Source organism: Chelonia mydas, chromosome 4, assembly GCF_015237465.2.
Source record: "Chelonia mydas isolate rCheMyd1 chromosome 4, rCheMyd1.pri.v2, whole genome shotgun sequence".
Taxonomy (NCBI): Eukaryota; Metazoa; Chordata; order Testudines; family Cheloniidae; genus Chelonia; species Chelonia mydas.
Genome location: NC_057852.1, coordinates 14,610,698 through 14,634,818, shown reverse-complemented (window position 1 = coordinate 14,634,818; position 24,121 = coordinate 14,610,698). Strand labels below are relative to the sequence as shown.

At 41.2% G+C, this 24,121-nt stretch overlaps 1 protein-coding gene across 2 annotated transcripts in view; it reads left to right on the top strand.

The window, feature by feature from the left end:
* The window catches only part of MOB1B (MOB kinase activator 1B), a 72,513-nt gene extending 48,723 nt beyond the window's left edge, over window positions 1-23,790 (top strand). For both annotated transcript variants that reach the window (XM_043544724.1, XM_043544723.1), the window contains exons 3-6: window positions 1,242-1,335; window positions 10,698-10,831; window positions 11,831-11,994; window positions 12,741-23,790. In XM_043544724.1, coding sequence (XP_043400659.1) covers window positions 1,242-1,335; window positions 10,698-10,831; window positions 11,831-11,994; window positions 12,741-12,818 — 470 coding nt within the window. In that variant the 3' untranslated portion in view covers window positions 12,819-23,790. The remainder of the gene's footprint in view (window positions 1-1,241; window positions 1,336-10,697; window positions 10,832-11,830; window positions 11,995-12,740) is intronic.
* The last annotated feature ends 331 nt before the right edge of the window (window positions 23,791-24,121 follow it).

Here is a 24,121-nt window from a genome sequence, read left to right as displayed (position 1 = left end):
AGTCTGTAGACCCAGACTCTGAGTCATGCTGCCACGGGCTGCTGTTTGCTGTGTAGAAGTACCCTTAGTGCTTTTGTTGAGTCTGCAGACAGACAGAAACAAAACTAATTGTGCATCTGTTCACATTGTCAAATCTAGCCATGCAGCCAAAAAATGAAATAATTTAGGAGTGACAAAATGAAATAATAGATTTTGGAAATTGCAGCTGAATCTGTCTAAATTTCACATCAAAATTTTTTTGTTAAAAATATCCCAGATCATCTTTTCTTGTGGATTTGTATTATGTGAGCTCGCCAGCAGAGACTATTACAGTAGCTGGATTCTTCCTGGGTGGAAGGCAGATGGGAATAATTGCAAGAAGACAGATGGAACCTTTATCCCCATGAAGTGTTATGCATAGAACCGGAAGTATTTAGCTGTTACCAGTCATAGAGTTGTTCCATGAAATACAGCTTTTGATTGATTCTCCTGCTTTAATTTTGCCTGTAATTTACATTGAACTGAGAGAAAATATGCTCCTAAAGCATTCCTTTGGGTGGCATTGGAGCAACATGGAGAGTGCCAACTGCAATCAGGATCAGTCAATGGGGGGAAAAGTAGGCTTATTTTTATAAATTGCTTACAGGGGCCAAGGCTTTCAAAAGCAAGAGCTTAAAGTTAAGCGCCTAAATAAGAGGCCTGATTTTTAAAAAGCACTGAGCACCCAGCACCCCCCAAATTAAAATGGGAGGTGCTGGGTGCCCAGCAACTTTGAAAAAAAATGTTTAGGCTCTATTTTAAAAACTGTTAGCCAAGATAGATTACATATGGTTACTGTTTTCCTTCATTGCGAAAGGTGCAATATTATTAAATATTTCAGAGCGCTGTCTCCCAGAATGTGTAATGAGCATACCCCCAAAATAAACAAATGCTAAATGAAATGCATTGCTAAATGAAGTGCAATGTTTTTAAATACATTAAAAGGCTAAACATAAATTCTTAATAGTTGGCTCATAACCAGCAGGACAGAAATCATCGTATGGCAATGGATTTTAATATAATGTTTCCACTCAACTGTCTGTTTTGTCTGTGCCCCACATTTCCTTTCTAATATTTAAAAAGCAATTAACAATGAGGAAGCTTCATTACAAAACTCTGTACACCTGTTCAGCAGTGGGTATTTTGTAATTAGAACTGCATGAAGTTTGCATTGTTGGTAGACTGTTACCAGACTGCTAACTGACTGTTTAAATTCTTCACAGCTGTGGACTTCTTCAACCAGATAAATATGCTTTATGGTACTATTACAGACTTCTGTACAGAAGAGAGCTGCCCAGTGATGTCAGCTGGCCCAAAGTAAGAATGCTCAGTTCCTCTTGCATTAAAGGTGACTTACAAAGACTGAGAAAATGTTGTGCCCTCTCTTGTTGCTTTATGATATAAAAAGAAGGCCTGACGCGGGGGGGGGGGGGGGGGGGGGGGGCTGAGGTTCAAACCCCGCCCCCATCTTAGAAATATCATGAATGTCCAATTTGATCTTTCCCAGTGAGTTCTCTAACAAAAAAAAGTCTCTGGAAGGCAGACTGATCTCCATTTAACCCCCTAAATGAAGGGTTGGGAATATTGAAAACTGTTCTTTCATGTATTTTAGTTAACTAGATATTACAAAAATAATCAACCACAGTTTTAAACAGTCTGAATAGAAATCCCTCCCCCTCTCAATTGCTGAAGTTTGACTTACTTGATACATGTCATCTTGTACTTCTGTTAGTTCTGCAGTTGTCCAGTGTCTTCCAGAGTGGAAAATACTTGAAATTCTAATGTAAAATAAACAGGGAAACAAACCTTCTGTATATTGAAAAGAGCTTAATATTACATATAAATATTTTATAAAAAAGTGTGCTTGTGTATCTTCCCCATCTCTGCTTTTACTTCCATATGCAACATGAACTTTGATTTGTAATATGTAGTTAAGGAATACAGTGAAACTATTCATCTGCAATACTGTTTATCTGATTAGAAGCAAGCATGCTGTCTTTACTTGGTGGGCTTAAGTTAGTGATAAAGATTTAGAAGAGTGCTTGTCTACGCACGCAACCAGCCTAATGTGGTGCAGTTAGACCAGTATGAAAGTGCCTTCTACTAGTGGAGTTTATTCCCCTTTCCAAAATAAGGCCTGGTCTAGACAACAAAGTTAGGTTGACACAAGCTGCCTTGCGTCGATCTAGTTGCACATGTGTCTACACTTAAATTTGTTTCCCACTGATGTCAGTGCTCTGTTACAGCGAGGCAATATCAGCACCTCCCCGTGTGGCGTTGAGCCATCATTGTACTGAGGTTGACACAGTGCGAGTGTAGGCACTGCATTAACTGTGTCAACCCAAACAGTCCTCCTGCAGCTGTCCCACAATGCTCGACACTGACAGTTCTGGTCACAGCTGTGAACTTCACTGCCCAGAGTTCACTGAGACTGGAAGGCCACCCTCTCCTTTAAAGCCCTGTACATTTTTGAAACGCCTTTTCTTGATTGTCCAGTTTGGTGAGCACACCTAGCAGCTCTCCATTGTTGTGTGCAACTGCCCAGCTGACCATGCCGGCTACACGCTCCGGACATGCTCCGGCCTGGAGATAATTGTCTCTCCTGGGCCTGTGGGGAGAAGAGGCTGTGCAGGCACAGCTACAGACCAGCTGTAGAAATGTGGGCATCTACAAGCAGATTGCACCGGGGATGCAAGAGAAAGGGTATGACAGGGATGAGCAGCCAGGCTGTGTGAAAGCGAAGGAGCTGTGGCAGGCATATCAGAAAGCCAGGGAGGCCAACAGTCGATCCAGTGCCGAGCTGCAGACCTGCCACTTTTACAAAGAGCTGCATGCCATTCTTGATGGAGACCCCACTACCACCCTGTAGACTACTCTGGATACCTGAGAGGAGCTCAAGTCACAGGCCCCTGCCATGAACTGTGAGGAAGAGGAGGAGAAGGAAGAGCAGGAGGATGGGGGACATGCAACCTGGGGGTCCAGTTACGACATGAGCCAGGACCTGTTTGAGGCTCCACTATAGTCCAGTCAGTCCTGGCAGCTGAGCACGGGCAAGCCTGATGCAGCGGAAGGAACCTTGGGTAAGGGTTTAAAAGTATTTCCCATTACAAGATGTGCCCCCAGCTTAACAAGACACACCTGTTGACTTTTCATTAATTTACTCATACTAAGCGGTACAACAACAAGAGGTGGAGTTACCTGCTTTTCATTCCACTGTAGAATTATGCAGAGCAGTTTGTTTGTGTATACCAGGATGTCTCCTTAATCCTCCTGAGATCTTGATAAAACTTCTATGGTGGTATTCTGCAATCCTCTCCCGAAGATTTCTAGGGATGGCACCTTATTTCTTCCTCTGGGTAGGACTTACCCACGCCAGTCAGCAATAACTTTGGTAGGCATCATTGCAGCAAACAGGCTAGTGGCATACTGGCCTGGGTGGCTTCAGGACACCATTAGCAGCTGTGCTCTCCATGCCTTCGTTACCCTGAGGAGTGAGATATCAGCTAAAATCACCACCACCTCTGGAAAACAGTGCCAGTATTCAATACTGTTGCCCTTTACTCATAGTTCCATGCAACTGAGCAATCCCTCGTCATTTCTCTTCTCCCTGGTGGGCCGTACTCACCATGCCTGGTGCTGTGAGTGGTGCCATGCATAAGCATTCCGAAGCAGTCGTGTTGACAGGGCCAATTCGATCAGGGTGGATGTAGTCCACTCCCAACAATAGATGAGGGGGTGTCAATTCCAGGAGAGGCAAAGCTGCTTCTGTAATGATCCACCCACTCCCAGTCCCTATTCAAGCCCAAATTAATGGTGTTAATTGACAATGGTATCTCTGAATGTTTTTCTGTAGCTGCTGCTGTCGCAGCCTTGAGGGATTCCCCCTCCACACCCGCAGAACTCCTGAGCCAGAGAAGGAGGAGAAAGAAGAGGACTTGAGATGACATGTGCAGTGAGATCTGGGAAGCCAGTGCTGCATCAGACCATGAGCATAGGGCCTGGAGGGTGAATGCAGACTGTATGGAGAAGGAAAGACCTGACAGGAGAGAGGCACAGGAGTCCCACCAGGAAAAGGGAGGGAGACATATCAGGACGTAATGGGGCTTCTCTGGCAGCAAACACAGATGCTGCAGACTCTTGTGGACCTGCAGGTTCAACAATCACGGACTCGCCTCCCTTTGCAGTCCCTGGAAAACTCCATTACAGCACCTCCCTAATCCCCCTCGATGTTCCACATGGCATCAGAGGCCTGCCCTACCATGGCATCCCTAACCCTACCACTCCTCCCTAGAGGGATGTTAAGGAGAACCACAGCTTCATATCTACTGATATGTGAAAGCCATGGTGGTTGTGTGTAGCTAAAATGAACCTGAATGTTTTTTCCACTTTTTAAGTTCTGTTCCATAAATTTATTAAGGCTTTAATGCATTTGCTTTTAATTTGCATAGAATTTTTTTTTACAATATTTGCCTTACTCAATAAAATTTTATTGTTTAGAAAATAATATTTTACTTCCCAGCATATGTTGCAGAATGCCTAATGGTAGTGAAAGCACCCACTTGCTGTACGGTCTGACACAACTCACAGGATCAGTGACAAACAGTGCAATAGTCATAAATGTACAGCAAGCACCACAAAATAAATAGGTGCATTGACACTGTTATATTCATAAACATACACCGAGTACAGAACTCCATAATTCCTAACAAGCCCCAAGACAGCAAGGCGCAGGTAGAGCACAATACATCACAACCCATTACTGTGGTTCGCTGTCAGTGTTTTTTCAAAGCCTCCTTGAGCCATATAGCTCCATGTTGAGCTCTTCTAATAGCCTTTGTGTCTGGCTGTTCAAACTCAGCAGACAGCCGCTCCACCTCTGTTCTTCATCCAGGCAGCAACTTTTCCCCCTTTTCTTCAGAGATATTATGCAGGACACAGGAGGCAGCTATAACCATTGGGATATTTTTCTCACTAAGATCCAATCTTGTGAGTAAACAACGCCAGCTTTCCTTCAGTCTGCCAAAAGTACATTCAACTGTCATTCTGCACCTGCTGAGCTAGTAGTTAAATCTTTCTTTAGTGCCGTCAAGATGGCTGGTGTATGGCTTTATGAGCCAGGAGATCAAAGGGTAGGCTAGTCCCCCAAGATCACTGTTGGCATTTCAACATCGCCTGTCGTGATCCACTGGTTGGAAAAGTAGGTCCCAGCTTGTAGTTTTCTGAACATTCCTGTGTTCTTAAGATGCGAGTGTCGTGCAGCTTCCCTGACCAGCCCACTTTGATGTTGGTAAAGCATCGCTGGTGATCCAGCAGTACTTGCATAACCATAGGAAAGTAGCCCTTTCTGTAGCTGTACGCTGTGGCAAGCTGGTCAGGTGCCAAAATAGGGATATACTTGACTGTGGAACCCTGCTGCTGCAAATCCATCCACTAAGTCCTGCACGTTGCCAAGAGTCACAGTCCTGCAGGAGGCGATTAATGGCCCTGCTCACTTACATGACATCAGCCCCCAGAGGGGATTTTCCAACTCCAAAATGATTTCCCACTGACCGGTAACAATCAGGCATTGTAAGTTTCCACAGTGTGATCGCCACGCACTTCTCCATTGTCAGTGCAGCTCTCATTCTGGTGTCCCTGCGCTCGAGGGCTGGGGCAAGCTCAGCACACAGATCCAGGAATGTGGCATTGCACATCCAAAAGTTCTCCAGCCACTGCTCATCATCCCAAACCTGCATTACGATGCGATCCCACCAGTCAGGTCTCATTTCTCTGGCTCAGAAGCAGTGCTGCACCATCTGCAGCTGCTCCTTGAACACCACCAACAATCTTGAATTGGTTCTCGCTGTGTCCCACAGCATTGGCCCTCTATGAAATCATCATGTTCTCTGCTGATTTGGTTCTTCTTGCAGCTCTGCCAATGCCAGAGGATCATGCATCCTGTGCTTGCAATGCTCAGTACAATAGTGCAGAGCTATGCAGGCTCCATGCTTCTGTCAGAGATGTCAGACAGTGAGGAGGGCCACGCAGGCTTGTGGGATTTTTTTTAAAAGGTAGGAAAATTATGGGATGTAGATGACCTTATGGGATGGAGAAAGTTGCTTGCCTGTAAGGTGACCCCTTGCTCCCAGGTCACCCCTGCATGACTCATTTCTGCCTGACAATGCATTGCCAGATCTTCCCTGAAGGCAGTGGGACCAAACACCTACATCCCACCACAATGGGAAACCCGTGGTGCACCGCACAGAGCATCAACACACGCACTCCTGAGTCCATGCAGTGCCGATACAAAGAACTAAGTATGCTTGCACACAAGTGGTATACTAACTGCATCAGCTTTATGCCGATGTAACTTGTTTGCAAAAGTTTGCTGTGTAGACATGACCTAAGTTATACCAGTATAAGGCACCTTTATTCAAGTATAATTGCATCCACACTAGGACTTTTACCAATAAAGTATTGTGGTTAAAAATCCCACCTCTAATCAAAAGTGGTATCAGTACAAAAACTATGTAGGCCATATCTTGATTTTTTTTTTCCTTCAGGTGGGTCATGGTCAGAGCTACTATTTCTAATAAATAAAATGTGAAGGATGTGAGAGCTGCCTGTAATATTTTGTGCATGTTATGTCTTTTTGATTGTTAAGGTGTTGCTTGTCATGTTTCCAAAGGGTGGAGAATGTACTCTAGCATGTTGGAATTATTAATAATATTAAAAATTATTAATATTAATGTGGGAGACCACCAGACACTAATATAACCATAAATTCCTTTATTAAGGCCAAATGGCTATACAATTACTCTATACGTGCCTTACGGCCTAAAAATAAGCAGTCACTACACCCAACAGCGTAACAAAGGGCTGCTCTACACTACACAGTAAGGTCGACATAAGGCAGCTTATTGACCTAATTATGTCAGTGTCTACACTTCAGCCTTCCTCCTGCCGATGTAAGTGCCCTACTACACCAACATAATAACTGCACCTCCACGAGAGGCATAAGGCTTATGTCGGTGTAGTTAGGGCGAAGCAGTGTGTGTGTAGACACTGCCTTACTTACATCAGCTGTTGGTTCTCATGTCAATTTCATGGCAGGAGCCAGGCCGTTAGAGCCCAGCTGCCTCCCACCACCAGTTCCCAGAAATGGGGGTGTCACATCAGCTAGGCCTACCCACGCTTTAGGTAAGACAATTACGCATGTAGGCTCTTGTGTTAAGAGCCCTTTGCTTTTGTTATGCTTTGTTCCTATTGATGAGAATAAGTAATACTTTGTTTTGGAAAGGCTGTTTTATGTCCCTGTATTCACACACTGGTCACAGCTCATGAAAGGAAGAATAGTGGGACTCGCTGCGGAATCATAGTTGGTATACAGGACCCAATCTGAGAGTGGGAAAATCGCAGGATTCCATCCTGGGACAGGTGAAGAGAAGAAGTCTTAACACTTAAGAGGGTTGCACTCAGGAAGGCAGACAGTAGTCAAAGGTACAATTAACTCTGAGCCGTGACAATGAAAACAGGGAGTATTGACAAAAATAAATAAAGCAGAAGTAGATCTTCTTGGACTACGAGTCTCATAAACTGAAGTGAGCTAATTTGAGAAACCTTTGCCAGGCACCTTTTTGTGGGGCGGGTGGAGGAGAGGGGGAGGAGAAAGAGAGAGAATGTGTATGTGAGAGTGAGTGAGTGAGAGAGAGAAAGGAAGAAGAGTTCTTAACAACTTAAAATGAGGATGATACTTACCGATACTGTAAAGCACTCTGAGATCATCAGATGAGAAGCACAATATATGCTAACTATGTATTACTATTGCTACTGATATTTACTATTTAATTTGGTTTATATGCAACCCTCTAGTTAATCACTACAAAAATACATATGTTAACTTCCAGTGTCCGGCTCTCTGGTTGCAACATCCTTCTACAAAAACTGAAAAGTGCAGGATATGTAGATTTTTTCCATACTTTTTTGACAAGATGTGTGTAGCACTATTTAGTTATATTAAAAGGGAAACAATATCTGATTAGTAACATGTAGCATATAAATGGTTCACTGTTGCAAATCACTGAGACATCCTTTTAGTTTTCAAAGCAAAACTGGAAGGTTTGTTTTCAGAAGCTTATGAAATATGTAACCAAACTGAAGATCCACTGATGGGTGAAAATAACCTTCCCACTGGCATGGGCATGGAGTCTTGTGCATCTGCTGCACATTATTAGTGTTTAGTCTTTGCAAATACCAAGATAAATATTTGAGGTAACCCCCTGGAAGTGGACAGATTGGGCTAAAGAACTTTTTGACATGGGGAATCCTAGCTTGTGTTCTGGGCAAGTCTTAAATGCAAGCAGCTTCTGGGTGTCTGTGTCTGGGGTCTCTGCAGCTCACACTCACTACGTCTTTCCAGCAGCTATCTTAGGAAGGGACCTTTAAGTACAGGAAGTTATTTCCTAGGGTTCTTTGTGTACCTCCCTGACCTGAGATCTTGCTTGGAGATGGGGAACTGCTTGCTGGTATAAAACTGGAATGATTCCTATTATTAGCCAAGGGTCAATTTATGTTCTTCACATATACATAGTCATGCACTATGGGCTCAGTCCTGTTCCTGTGGCTCTGGGTCTTCACTGGAGATTTTACCAGACCAGCCCTTCACAAGCATATTTGGTACCTTGAGCAACTAGCAATCGATTAACTCGGGTAAAAATTCTAGCGTAGACGTGCCCATTGAGGTCAGTAGCAGCAGCCGGAACAGTCCTTATTGTTCTGCCTTCCACTACCCAGTCGTCCATTGTATGATTAGTTGTCAGAAAAATAAAAATAGGGAAAGAAAATAGTAAGTTTCACTTACTCATGTCTTAAAACAATGTCTCCTATTCATACCCATATTCTTTCCTCAACCCAACCAAAATGAGCTACACCTGCTTTCCATCATCAGTCCTCATTACTGTATTTGCCACATCAACTGTCATGTAACCATAAGCAGATCAAGCACATTGAAAAGTTATTAGTCTGTATAAAATAATATTGTTAAAGTAATATGTTTACAAGGTACTAGGAAGGAGGGGAAATTGAGTATTGCTTCATTTCCCCCTTTTCTCATTGTGTTTCATGTCTGCCAATAGGTACACACCAGAAAAAACATGAAGACCAAAATTTTCACATCTGGATGTCTAGGGTTAGACTTGCAAGTCCAAATTTAGGTATCTTCATAAAAGTGGCCTTTCCCCCTCCTCCCCCCCTCGCCCCCCCCGAGTGAGCACTTGAAAGATCCCTTTGACTTCAGTTAGATTTGTGGGTGCTCAGCACTTCTGTATTCAGGCACCTAAACAAAAGAGGCCTGACTTTTAGAAGTGGAGAGTATCCACAAATCTCAATTTTGGCCGAAGCTAATAACTTAATTAAATAGGAAATTGCTGTTCCTCTGCCTTACATGTCTGCTGTGAGAACAGTTATATATCCTCATTTGAATCTGCCTCTTTAAATAGCTCCTCTCTCTCAGCAATGTGCCAACCCACTTACCTTATTCATTTTCTCCACACCATTCACGATACTTTAGACCTCTATCATATCTCCCCATAGTCACCTGTTTTCCAAGCTGAAAAATCTGACTTTTTAATCTCTCCTTGTATGGAAGCTATTCCATACCCTTAATAATTTTTGTTGCCCTTCTCTGTACCTTTTCCAATTCTAATATATCTTTTTTGAGATGGGGAGACAAGAATAGCACACAGTATTGAAAGTGTGGGCGTACCATGGATTTATTTAGTGGCATTATGATATTGCTGTCTTCTTATCTGTCCTTTTCCTAATGGTTCCTAACATTGTTTGCTTTTTTGACTGCTGTTATACATTGACTAGATGTTTTCAAAGAACTATCCATGATTTGATAAACCAAGAGAGATGTGTAAATAAACGTTAGTCTTGTTTATTGCCGTAACTGATCTCTCCTCTAAAAATTATTATGAAAAGGTTCTCCTAGTTGCTGATTTAACTGACAAAACACTTTAAATTGTTTAAAACAGGCACTGTCTGATTAAATTGTCCACAATTTTGCTCTTGTGTAAAACAAATATATTTTAAATATATTTTTACAAAGATGTATGACAAATAAAATTGTTCTCATAATTTTAATTCTGGAGGAAGCATTTTTAAACAAACATTCCCCTGCTGTTTGCCACTGAAACATCACAGCATTCTGCTATTGTGTTAAGAATAGAAAATGAAAGTGACTAGGCTATTTTCAGTCCAAGCTGAAAAAAATGAAGAGTAAATTTAAGCTGTTTAAAAGTTAAGATTTATTTAAATTCTGTCAGTTCTAATAATTTAAGATCAGATTTGTAGGATAGATAACAATGTTTTCTCTGAAAGCGCATGGATTTAAACTGGCAGTATCATTCTCTTTTGTATTTAGAGGAATATCTATTTTTATATCTATCTATCTATATATATATAGATAGATATAAAATATAGCTCATTGGTTCCTTTGGGAGGACTTCAGCACTGCAGCACTCAGCAGTCCTTTTCATTCCTGAGTTGGTGGTAGGGAAGGACCTGGAGTGAATGTCTCTAAAAGAAGTATAAAAATCAAGTTCAATCCTTAAACAGAAACGAAAAACCTTTCCAAGGCTTTTGTATGAATGACTCAGTTGTGTGTTCAAGAGATGTCTTTCCTTTCTGTTCCAACCCAGATACGAGTATCACTGGGCAGATGGGACAAACATAAAGAAACCAATCAAGTGCTCAGCACCAAAGTACATTGATTACCTGATGACTTGGGTCCAGGATCAGCTGGATGACGAAACACTGTTTCCATCCAAAATAGGTAAAAATGAACAGAGAAATCAGCATCCAGTTGTACAGGACTATTAAGATCTCTTAGCATTGAAAAAAGCATGTGTAGCTTTGTGTCTGAATTTACAGGAAGGAAAAAATATTGATTCAACCCCAAAGGGAACTCAGCAATAAACAGAAATAGTGAGCTGTTGAATATTGAGTTGTTTCTTAAATGATTAGTGACTGCTGTAGGACAGTTAAAGAACAATGTATTAATACACTGAAAGGTACTTGCATGTGTTTAAGCAGGTACAATTTGTGTGCCTGGCTATCGGACATGATACATAATAGAGCAATCCTTAATAAAAACCTGTTAAAATTCAGGATGTAGAAAAAGGGTGTTTCTGTTTAAATAAGCAACTTTATTTTCATTGATTCTTCAGCTTTCTCCTTTTAAAAAGCAGTGTGTTTCTCCTAGAGAAATAGGAGAGGAGGAAAAGTAATTCCAACCCCTGTACCCTATCCTCAGTATCTTTTTGCAGAATATAGTGTTTTCCCAATTACCAAAATAAGCATAGCCCCAAGGAGGTATTCCCCTACTGGGTCAGCATTGCATCCTTGATTGTGAATACAGAACTTACTGTTTACAAATAAATTGGGAAATGTTTTATGTTTTGAGGAGGCTTCTTTAAATGCATGGCACTATTCAGGAAGCAGTTAATGACAGCCCATTTTAGAAAATGGACCATCTGTCAAAAGCAAATGGCTTTTGCTTTTACTTGTTCATGGTTTTAGTCGGGTGCAATGAACCTATAATAAGTTTGGTTTTGGTTCCATCATTTGAAGTCTTTAAAGCAAGAATGGGATGTCTTTCTGCAACATAGGCTCTAACTCAGATAGGCATTATAGGCTTGATGTAGGAATCACTGGGTGAAATCCATGGCCTGTGTTATGTGCTAAGTGATCATAATAGTCCCTCTGGTTTTAAAATCTATGAAGACACGGTCTTTGCCCCCAAAGAGCTTACAATACATTTATTTCTTTTTAGGTGTTCCTTTCCCAAAGAACTTCATGTCAGTGGCAAAGACCATTCTAAAGCGTCTCTTTAGAGTTTATGCTCACATTTACCACCAGCACTTTGATCCAGTGATCCAGCTGCAAGAAGAGGCACATCTTAATACATCCTTCAAGCACTTTATTTTTTTTGTTCAGGTAAATTAGCATAAGAATGCTATGGTAATGGTTGCCTTTTACTCTGAAGACAGGATATATTAAAATGTTGATATATAAAAATACCATTCTTTGAGTTTTCTAGCAGCTGGTATAGAAGCAGGTGTTTTTACATAATTGGGAAGCTCTAAGCCCAAGATGCTACCTTACTTGTATTCCAGTGTATAATTATTGCTATAAGTATTAACAGATTGCAACAATGGATTATGACATGTTTCCACAAAACAGACAAGTACCAAAGAAAACCTTAATTCACAGCCAGTAGAAGAAGAAAACTCTGAAATCAAGCTGCAAAGAGTGCATTTACTGTCTTCTACTGTTTTTCCACCAAGGAAGTGGGCCTTTAGAAGTTATAAAAGGGGAACAACTGTCTGAGCTGCATTATTGAATGGCCTTAATACAGAACAGGATCTGAGAAGGGAGTTTACTGAGTGTGAAGTAAAATCTTTTTTTGGAATATAGATCTACCAGGCACTTTATTGAACACACTAATTCATTTCACATAGACTGCTGAATAGCCTTCTGATGATGGTAACCATATTTAGTCATTAGTGACCTAGATTGGATTTGAACCAGCTACCTAGATGTTGAAAATGGCTAACAGGTAAGCCTGGACGATTGCAAACTGCAGGGTAACTTTATAATTAAATGTAAAGCTGGTACTAACATGACATTGTCTGTGCAAGTAAAATGTTGTTCTCTCCCCCTCCCCCGCCCCCCTTCTACAGGAATTCAACCTTATTGACAGAAGAGAACTGGCTCCACTTCAAGAACTGATTGAAAAACTGACCTCTAAGGATAGATAAAAGGAAGTGGATTTGTGGAAATAGCAAGCGTGTGGTATTTCTGGGGTTTATGTTTGTTTGTTTGTTTTGTTCTGTTTTGAAAACAAAACAAAACCTTGTTCTGTTTTTACAGGCAGCCAAGATCCACTTTGTGCTTTTATTAGGGGAAATCTCTGTCTTTTAGTGACATGCAGTAAATGGCTTTTTTTTCTCATTGTGGATTTTTAGTAGATTTTGAGTGTTTATAAAGGAAGTATGCTTGTTGGGGGATTTGACACTGCTGACGGATGGGTTCTCTTTTGTGTCAATTGTAGCCCATTCTCACTAAGTCCCTAAAAGACTTACATTCTCTAAGTGCCTTGGCAGACTCACTTCTGAGGTGCAAAGCACACACAATACTGAACATTGCTGGAAACAGAAAATATAACCTACCCAGGACACTTACTGATGCTTGGTTTAGAATATATATGCTTAAAGTACAAAAGCCATAACTTACTTAAATCAGTGATCTCCAGCTTTTAATACAAAGTGTCACCATTAAAAAAGATTAATATAAAGCTTCTCAAAACTAGGTATTTCTAAAAAACCAAAAAAAGTAAAAATGAAAAATTATAGTGATGGTGACACTTCAGATCATGTCCTAGTCACCAGACCTAAATTATAAAGATTTTAAAATCATGGACAACCGAGGATAGCAGAGGGCTGGCTCTCCATTCCACTGTTGTTTTGCTTTCCTTGTTACTTATATTTATTTTGTTAATATAAATATCAACTCAGGCCAGCCTAATGTACTGTAAGGTGCATTACTTCCTTTAATAAAGTTTCCTAGCATTTCCCAAATGAGCCAACCAATTTGCAAAAGTATCTTCAGTGAGAAGGAAAGATGTATTTATTCATCATCAAAAATGACACGTAAGTAATATTAAGAAAAATCTTGTTTTAAATCCACTGGAGTGATGCCATTTAAACATGAACAGTAAAAAGCTAACTCAAGATTAGAGCTCAGATTCTCAAGCTTTTCCAGAAGAGAACATCTCTTTGTAGAAAGATTGTCTTGTGGACCACTTTCCATTTGCAGTCAGAAGGCCCACAGCCCGTCTTGTTCATAACTGTATGAGGTCTCTGTGGCAACTACAGCAATTGTTTACTTGGGGAAAGTTATATTAAGTAATATTTGTATATTTTTAGCTGTTTTTAGTGCGGCAAGTGCTTTTGTTCTTTTTGAGAAAACAATCACACAGTCTCCTTTTTCTTTTATTTCATATCTCCCTCCCTTTCTGGTCCAGTTTCTCTCAAACTGGAAACTGGGAGAACCAGTACCATGTGGCAAGACATTTCCATTGACCACCCGCCAGTGGTCCACAGACTGCTATTTGGACATATAGCTGTGCTATAGCTATGTGAAACTCAGGGGGTTCTGTCTCAGAAATTCATATGGAACGTGTCTTTGCTTTCAATCTGTGTATCTTTGTATCTGTCAAATTTTGACTTCAAATACATTTGTCTTACACATTTGTAATGTGCCATCCCCATAGTATCATCGGTATCTAGGTGCCAAATCTCAAAATGAAAAAGTAGCCAGTTTTCACCTGCTCTTGCATCATAACTTAACAGAACCACAGATTTTACATGATTTTGATGCAAAGATGTAAATTGACCCATGATACTGACCTCCTTTGTAAAGCACTTCGAGAGCTAAAGATGAAAAGCACTATAAAAGAACTAGCTATTATTATTACACACTAGCATGGCTCTTGAACCTTGGTGATCTTTAGATTTTTACAGTTTGTGACAGAACAATAGAAGTATTGCAGGATATCCTGAAACCATACAAACATTTCACACACCTCTGCTTGACACACATTTTTGACTTTGATAGTTAGGAGTGGGTAATTATGTATGGAAAAACACAATTACACATGCAAAGAGCCTGCAAAATTTGTAACTGGCCATTTGTGCATGCAGATGTAAGTGGTATTTGCATATACAGATTACATACACACTTAATTTTGGAAGTCAGGCCCACATTCTTGAAATAGGAAACTCCATTGCTTTACTATTACTTACTTACTGAGCCAAATCATCTGAAGCTTGAAAACAATCTTGTACCTAAACAAATATCCTCCAGTTGGGCAAAAGATTTCTAGTGTAGCAAAAGCTGATATTAGCTGACTTTTTGTTTGCTTAACTGATTACTGATATCGTAACCTTATTTGTTACTTGAACTGAGCATAGCTCTGGGAATCCAGCTATGGACTAGCAAACTGCCCTGATACTCTGTTCATTGCTTTTCCTGTATAGAAAGACCACGTTTTAGATAGCTGTTACAAATTAGTAAGGGAAGCTCAGGTAAGCCATGCTCACGTTGTATCTTACAATTGATTACACTAGTATGGCGGCAATTGATAGCAGCAGAAAAGTTAAAATTATAATTTAACATTCAGATGTTCCCTCAGCTTCATCAGAACGTTTCTTTAAGATATACAAATCCCTTGGGTGTATGTTAGCTGATCTATATCTTGGATTTACAGGTCAAATTACAGCACAGGGTTTTATTGGCCTTAAAGACAAGCTGCCAAAGGGTGGGGGAAGCAATTGGGTTTGTGTCTTTTTTTCCTTCTTTCTGATATCTCTAGGTCTGAAAGATGTTCCCAAAAAATGGGGTGAAAAGGAGAAGCAGCTGCCATTCTTTTGCTCTCTTATATTAGAAATATTAGGTCTTGGCTTCCTGTTTTTTCTGGAAGCCTCCTCGAAAAACCGGAGTGGGAGCTTTCTGACCCCACAGTTGAAGGGTCAGGGTGTTTGAATCTTTCACACAGATTGATTTTCTTTCACATATTTGAACAAAAAACAGGTTTAAAAAGTCAGACTAAAATCCCCTCCTCTCTCAATTGCTGATGTTCCAGTCTCTCCCTTATATGAAAAAACCAAAATCTTACCTGGTCTTGGGAAGAAGATCTTTGAGCTCTTCCTACATCAGAAAGAAGTAAAAAGGGTATGAACACAATTTATTTTCCGACAACTGAAATATTCACACCTGACGTTTTACTAACTCACTGTTCCTAGAGTTTATAGGCTCTGGGCCAGTACTAGGAAGAGCTTAGCAATGTGTAATTTAAAGCAGGAGTCCACAGCAAGGGCAGCTTAGATGTGCTTCAGCCAGCAGTGCATGCAGTAGCTGGCTGTACGTCTGAATGCACTCCCTAGTGTCAGAACATGCCCACTCTGAGGCTGTGGTATACTGGCTTGTGCAAGAACCAGTCCCCCCACGTCTCATTCCAGTGTTGGAGAAAGAGGTTCCCTGGGCCTCCCCCTCCTAGAAAACTGTGCTGTGCACATAAGAGGGGCTGGTCTTGGTCTTCCATGTTAAGTAAGATCATAGGGAACTCAATACTTATCTAGGCTGAGCTGCACAAGTCGGTACCTGAGTATTGGTCTCAATATTTTATTTCCTTGCATTTGGGGGCTCCTTGGAGGCTATTCACGTGTATGGGATGGGGTAGACAACTGAGCCAAATACTAAATCCAGTTTCAGAACTCTAGCTATAATTAACTGTAGATCTGTTATGGTCCGAGGGTCTTTTTAGTTCCTGGATAATTAACTCAACAGACTAAATGGCTCTGAAGCCTTTTTGTTTTGAGTTACCGGGGCACATAAAGGCATCCATCTGACTATTCAGACGGCAGAGTCATCCCCTAAAACTTAAACTGCACAAACTGTTCTAATGCGTTTCAGACATGAAGAAAACTAAATTTTTAATTGCTCTTGGGTCTGTGGCCTTTTATGCTTCGCTTCAGTCTGAAGAACATTTTATAGCTGAAAACTGGGGGCTTGTAATGGAAATACACTGACAGGCTTTTAATTGTATGGAGGCGTAAGTGGTGCTGCTTTTAATAGCTAACGGCATCTGCGTCATTAATTTTCATTTCCACTGAAAACTGCTTTGCTGAGCTTACTGTAATCAGTACTGGTTTACTGGTCAGTGTGGGTGTTCAGTGTGCAGATTATGCTTCTGGCGAGAGGAAAAATATTTTGACCATTGGTAATCTTCTTGCATCTCTAGAAGGCAATAGACTTTGGCCTGGTCTACACTACAAAGTTATGTTGACAAAAGGCACCATACGTTGACCTCGTTGTGCAAATGTCTTCACTTAAATGTGGCTCCTGATGACATAAGTTCCCTGCTATGCCAGCTTAATAACACCACCTCCCCAAGTGATGTAGAGCTATGGTTGATAGGATTAGGTCGACGCACTGTGAGTGTAGACGCTGTGTTATTTATGTGACTGTTACTGTCCTCCAGCAGCTGCCCCACACTGATCACCCTTGTGAATTCCGCTGCTCAGGTGGCACAGAGGCCAGAAGCGTCTCTCCCGAACTCCCACCTTTTAAAGCCCCATTAATTTTTGAAATTCCTTTTTCTGGCTTGGCGAGCACACCTAGCAGCTCTCCATTGTTCAGCGGAACTGCCCAGCTGATGCTGATGCCTACATGCTCCGGATGTGCTCCTGCCTGGAGTACACAGGAGGTATTGGATCTCCTGGGCCTTCAGGGACACGAGGCTGTGCAGGCACAGCTCCGAATTAGCGGTAGGAATGTGGACATCTATGAGCAGATTGCTCAGGGGATGCATGAGAAGGGGTATAGCAGGGACCAGCAGCAGTGCCACAGGAAAGCCAAGGAGCTGTGGCAGGCATACCAGAAGGCCATCAACAATCAGTCAGTCCATTGCCAAGCCACAGACCTGCTGCATTTACAAATTGCTGCATGCTGTATTTGGTGGAGAAACCACCCCCCTCTCTGAAAGTACCATGGTTACGTCTGAGGAGCCTGAGTCACAGACCCATGCCATGAACAGCGAGGAGGAGGTGGTGGACAAGGAAGAGGAGGAGAAGAATGGGGGACAGACAACAGGGGGGATCCAGCTGCTCAGCGAGCCAGGACCTGTTTTTGACTGCAGTGCAGTCCAGCCAGTTCTGCACAGGAGAGCCCGATGTAGGGGAAGAAAGCTCAGATAAGTGTGTAGTTTAATTTTCAATAACAGAGATGCCCCCCGCCTCAAAGTAGCAGGGCACATCTTTTGAGTTATCATTAATTTACGTGTGCTAGAAGAAGGAGTGGTACAACCAAGAGAGGCAGCGTTGCTATCTGCTTTTCCGTCCCCTCTAGAGTTGTGCGGGGAGGCGGCATACAGAGCAGTTTATTTGTGCGCGCAGGGATGTCCTTGAATCCTGTGGAGATCTCACTGAAACTTTCATGGAGGAACTCTGCAATCCTGTGCCAAAGGTTTCTAGGGATGGCAGCCTTATTTCTACTGCCACGATAGGACACTTACCCACGCCAATCAGTGATAACTTTAGCAGGTACCATTGCAGTACGCAGGCTAGCAGCATACGGGCCTGGGCAGCTTCTGGACACCAGCAGCAGTTGTGCTCTCTCTGCCTCTGTTATCCTCAGGAGTGAGATACTAGGTAAAGTCACCACCGCCTGTGGAAAATGGTGCCAGTATTCATTGCCATTGGCCTATACTACTAGAATCATGCAGTTGAGCAATTCCCTCCTCGTTTCCCCAGGCTCACCAGGGCAGGTGCTGTGACAAGCACCATGCTCAAACAATCCAAGCAGAAGTGAGAATGTAGTGCTTAAAACTTTTGGGGAGCAAAGGGAGCGAGTTCAGCATGTTAAGTTTCACTTTCCGTAGTGAATACATGGCAATGATACTTCTGTGTTTTATCTGCATCTGCTGCCATTGTGGCCTTCAGGGTCTCCCCTCCACACCTGTGGAACGCCTGAGCCAGATAAGGAAGAGAAAGAAGAGGACTTAGGATGACGTGTTCAGTGAGATCCTATAAGCCAGTGACGAAGCGGACTGTGAGCACAGGCACTGGAGGATGAACATTGCAGACAGCCTAGAGAAGTCTAGAGTGGAGAGGAGAAAGGCCCAGGAAAAGAAGAGGAAGATGCACCTGGACATAATGGGGCTTCGCAGGCAACAAACAGAGATGCTGAAGACTCTGGTGTACTTGCAGGTGCACCAACAATCCTGGGCTCACCTTCCTTTGCAGCCCATTGAGACCTCAATATCGGAACCTTCCTGTACCTCCCCCCGCACCACATTCCACGTGGCAGCATGGGTTGCTGCACTACCCCTAGCACTCCACCCTGGATGACATTAAAGACAATCACAACTTCACATATCCTGACGTGTGAAAGCCATGGTTTGTGTATGTGTAGCTGAAATGGACATAATGGTCCTCCTTCATAAGTTCTGTTCTCTTAATTTATTGAGTTTTTATTAAGTTTTAAATGTATTTGGTTTTGAAATGCCTGAATTTTTGTTTTTTTAGTACAGATTTTGTTACAGAATAAAATTCTATTAGTTGGAACATAATTAATCTTTATTAGTTCACAGTGTGTACTGGCTGATGTTCACAGTTCTGAAAGCGACCAATTACGTGTTACTGCACAGTATCACACAACTCATAAGATCATTCACAAACAAAATTAATAGGTGCATTAACAATGTTATATTCCTGCATATACAGCAATCACCACACAATTCCTTCTGGACTGCAAAAGAATAGGGCTAGACAGACTACATTACTACAACACACATTACCCTGGCTCACTATTAAAATGGTCTTTCAAACCCTCCTTGAGCCATATAGCGCCACATTGAGCTTTTCTAACAGTCCATGTATCTGGCTGCTCAAATTCAATAGACACCTGCTCCACTTCCACCCTGGCAGAAACTTTTCTTCCTTTGCTTCACAGATATTATGCAGGACACAGGAGGCAGCTATAACCATTGGGATATTTTTCTCACTGAGATCCAATCTTGTGAGTAAACAACGCCAGCGTCCCTTCAAATATCCAAAGGCACATTCAACTGTCATGCCACACCTGCTGAGCTGGTAGTTGAAGCATTCCTTGGTGCTGTCAAGATGGCTGGCATACAGCTTCATAAGCCCAGGGAGCAAGGATTAGGCTGGGTTGCCCAGGTCACTGTTGGCATTTCAACATTCCCAGTGGTAATCCACCAGTCAAGAAACTAAGTCCCTGCTTGCAGCTTTCTGAACAGTTCTGTGTTCTTAAAGATGCAAGTATCATGCACCTTCCCTGACCAGCCCACACTGATGGTGAAGCATCGCTGGTGATCCACCAGTACTTGCATAACCATAGAAAAGTAGCCTTTCTGTTGATGTACTCTGTGGCAAGGTAGTCTGTTCCCAAAACAGGGATATGCGTGCCATCTGTTGCTTGACTGCGCTTTGGGAACCCCATTGCTGCAAAACCATCCACTATGTTCTCCACATTGTAGAGTGTCACAGTCCTGCTTAGCAGGAGGTGATTAATGGCCTTGCACGGTTATATCACAACTGCCCACTTGGTGGATTTCCTGACTCCAAATTAATTCCCAGCTGACCAGTAGCAATCTGGCATTGCAAGTTACTACAGTGCAGTCGCCATTCACTTCTCCACTGTCAGTGCAGCTTTCATTCTGGTGTCCCTGCACTGGAGGGCTTGGGTGAGCTCAGCACACAGATCTAGGAATGTGGCCTTGCACATCTGAAAGTTTGGCAGCCACTGCTTGTCATCCCAGACCTGCATTATGATGCAATCCCATCAGTCAGTGCTTGTTTCTTGGGCCTTGAAGCAGTGCTCCACCATTTGCAGCTTCTCCATGAATGCCAACAAGAATCTTGAATTGGTTCTCGCTGTGTCCCACAGCAATCTGTCGTCCAAGGAATCATCATGTTCCCTGCATCTCTTCTTGTGGTTCTGCATTTACTGCAGGATCGTGCACCCTGTGCTTGCAATACTCATTAAAATAGTGCAGAGGTGTTCAGGATCCATGCTTTTGTCAGAGATGGCAGACAGCAAGGAGAGCCACATGGGTTTGTGGGATTTTGAAAAAAAAAGTCTTCAAAATTATGGGATACAGATGGTGCTATGGGATGGAGACCGTTGCAATTTGGAAAGTTGACCCCATGCTTCCAGTTACCCTGCACAACTCATTTCTGCCCCATCAAACATTGTCAAAACTTCCTAAAAGTGCACCGGATTGTGGAGAGTTGCACAGTGGAATACTTATGCATCAATACAAGTGTTCCTGGTGACTACACGCTCTGCTAACACAACGAGCCCCATATGCGCTCACACAAGCGATGTACTAACTGCAGCAGCTGTATGCTGATGTAAGTTTGTAATGTAGACATGGCCGTTGTCAATGCTTTGCTGTATATCTAAATGAGAACAGTGTTAACCAGAAAGCCCCTTCAAAAAACAGTTTACTTGTGATTATTTGGATTAGCATTCTCTATTGAGAGCTTGCAGGCACGGTAAATAATTTTTAAAAAATGCATGGAGCAGTAAAAGGTGTTTTTATATGGTCTAATCAGAAATAGAGTAGAAAGCTTAATCTACTGAAGAATCCAAAACTTAAAAGCAGGGATTTGCAGACCGCAGCTGAGCAGTAGCTGTATTTATTTTGGCGATCTGCCTTCTCACTTTGGATATTTGATCTCAATTTTAAAACAGCAGCTATAAAAATTCAGGACACTCTTCTGCAGTTCACACTCTCATATATTAGAATTAATATGTAGAATATTAGTCTTACGTGGGCATCTTATTCTTCTACTGTGTTTGTTACTTGGCATCTAGAAGGCCGTTAATTCTGTCACTGTTCATATAGATAGTTTTGGCTCTTAAAACTACATCTTCTTTGAATAGGGAAGACAAACCTTTTGAAGTTGAGACTTGAGTAGCGTATGGGAAGTATGAAATGTGGATTGTGAAAAAATGTTGGTGGAAACCTTTTTTTAGCACTACTTCTAGATATGTAATAAAAGCTTGGAGATCACTGTCTGAAAGAAAGCTGTTGGAATATACTTTAATTATACTAATCTTGAAGATAATAGCATCTAAGATACTAATGCAGTGCATAGGATAGAGTATCCCTTTTTGTATTATACTTTAAGCTTTTAATTTTCAAATATTTTTGCAAAAGACTTGGGACCAGAATTGAGTGTGTTTACACCTGTAGAGCATGGGCACATCAAAATATTAAGCAAAATTCATCTTGGTTTTTAAACTCAGCTGGACTCTAGTAAACTTGGTAACAGAACAGTATCTTTTAAAAAACAGAACAAACCACAACACTAGTCTAGATCCATGTTATAAAGGGATACTATGTTAGATATTTCATTGTTTTGATATTAAACATTGAAGCGTTAGGCCTTGTTGACACCGGGAGCAGAACCATGCAAGCCACAACTGACCTGGTTATGCTCCCAGTATAGGTTAAGGCCTTACAGTTTAATAACGTTTTAAAGAGGTTTTGCTATTTTTCAGCTACCAGCGTGTTTGATTATATTGATGATTTGCGTGGTAACTTCAGGAAGTAATCTACCTTGAGATGAGATCACTGCTGGCATACTCTATTAGTTGTGTTCTGCTGTCTTATGCCAGAGGTGAATTTGGTCCAGGGAATTTACGCAATTAGGATGGTAGATAAATTCTAATCACAGACATTTTTAAGTCTTTCATAGTCAAGTCAGGGATTCAAGTTAACTGCACAAGTGGAGAAGATGCGCCACATCCGACTGTTGCTGGTAGCTGATTTGATGTCCAACATGGTAGAGGGGGAGAAAGAAAACAATTTTTAAAAGGGGCAAATAGCCTGTTTGCAAGTGTCTCTAGTTTATTTTACTGCTTACTATGCAATGTAGAACTTTGAACTTTTGCATTTACCTTGATAGAAAACAGAGGGGTACTGTTGTCTATTTAATATTTTGGAACTGAACACTCTCTGAAACTCACTTCATAGGTATAAGATGCCTATTTGCTGCTATTGACTTTCTTTACCTTCCAGATTCCTCCTTTTTCTTTCTTAACCCCCTTTCCCTGGATCACCATACATAGTTTTATTAAAAATACTTCATTTAGAGGTGTTTTTTGTGCGAGCCAACACTGGTGATTTTTTTTTCTGGAGTGCTATGTTATTGTATATAAAACAACAGTTTTCAGCTGGACTGTTAAAGGTGCAGCATGACTATAGACCTGCCTGTTTCTTCCACTAGAAAACTCCCACCATTATTTAGAGCCTTGTTTTCTTGATTGGTAACTTCATTTGAGTTTTCCAAACTGAATCACTAGCACCTCTAATGTTAAGGTTTTAAAACTGTGTAAAAGTTTTGATGTTTTATCTTTTTAGTAGATAACTAACATGGACATTGAGAGTATTACGCACATTTTTTCTCCTTTTTAAGTATAATTTCCTCTTAACAACTGAAGACTGCAAAACGACTAAATTTCAAAAACCTCATTTTTGTTTTAAGAACTCTCCTTAAATTGTTCTTCACAGATTACTGTATTTTTAGGGGAAACTAATTTTTATAGCCATTAAACTGTACTCGTTATTTTTGTACATGTGCAACTAGGGACATGTTGGGACACAAGTCTTGGAGGGAATACTTAATTCTTTGCTGTTTTGATTCTTCCTATATGCTGGAGTTGTATTGCTAAATACTACCACTGGAAGCAATACCTTGATGTGCAATGGAGGTGAGAGATGAATGCAATAAAAGTGAATGAGGTTTGAATAAAAATTAATTGCTGGAGGCAAAAGGATATTGCAAAAGCAACACTGTAACCTTCATATTCACTTCTTTATACATCTTAAAGCAGCTGGAAGAAAAAATAGGTGTAAAATATTAAATGCAACATGGGAATCCGTACTGTAAGCTAACCGTGCCAATATTGCTTCAGTTTGTAGTCTTTATTGATTGGTATTTTAGTTTTAGATCAAAACAGCTTTTGATTAGAAAAGAAGTTGAATGTCTGAAAATCTGCAACATGTTTATTTGAGAGATGTAAATAATGTATACAGATTGCTGTATGTGATGGGATGAAAAAATATTTAAATTCTAGGTTTTTTCAATAAGAAATTGAATGCTGTTTATAAGGAAAAAAATAAATAGCTATGTTTGACCATGATTGTCTTTTTTCTTCCCAGACATGTTTAACTTATATTTCTGATTTGTAGATAGAACTCAGTTAGTTATATAGCTGTATATTGTACACACATGAACGTTCCACCTACAAATTAGATTTTTGTAATTACCCTACTTGAATTTGTGAATATTTGTGTTACAGGCAGACCCAATAGCAATAAAAGAACCTGATGTCCTCTCCGTTCCTTATTGCATGGTTTGAAATGGTAACTTAGAAAAAGTGGGAGAAACCCGAAATGCAAATTGAACTCTGCACTGTACCACTTGATAAGACTTAATGGCCCATTATCTGAAATGTTGGCATCTCT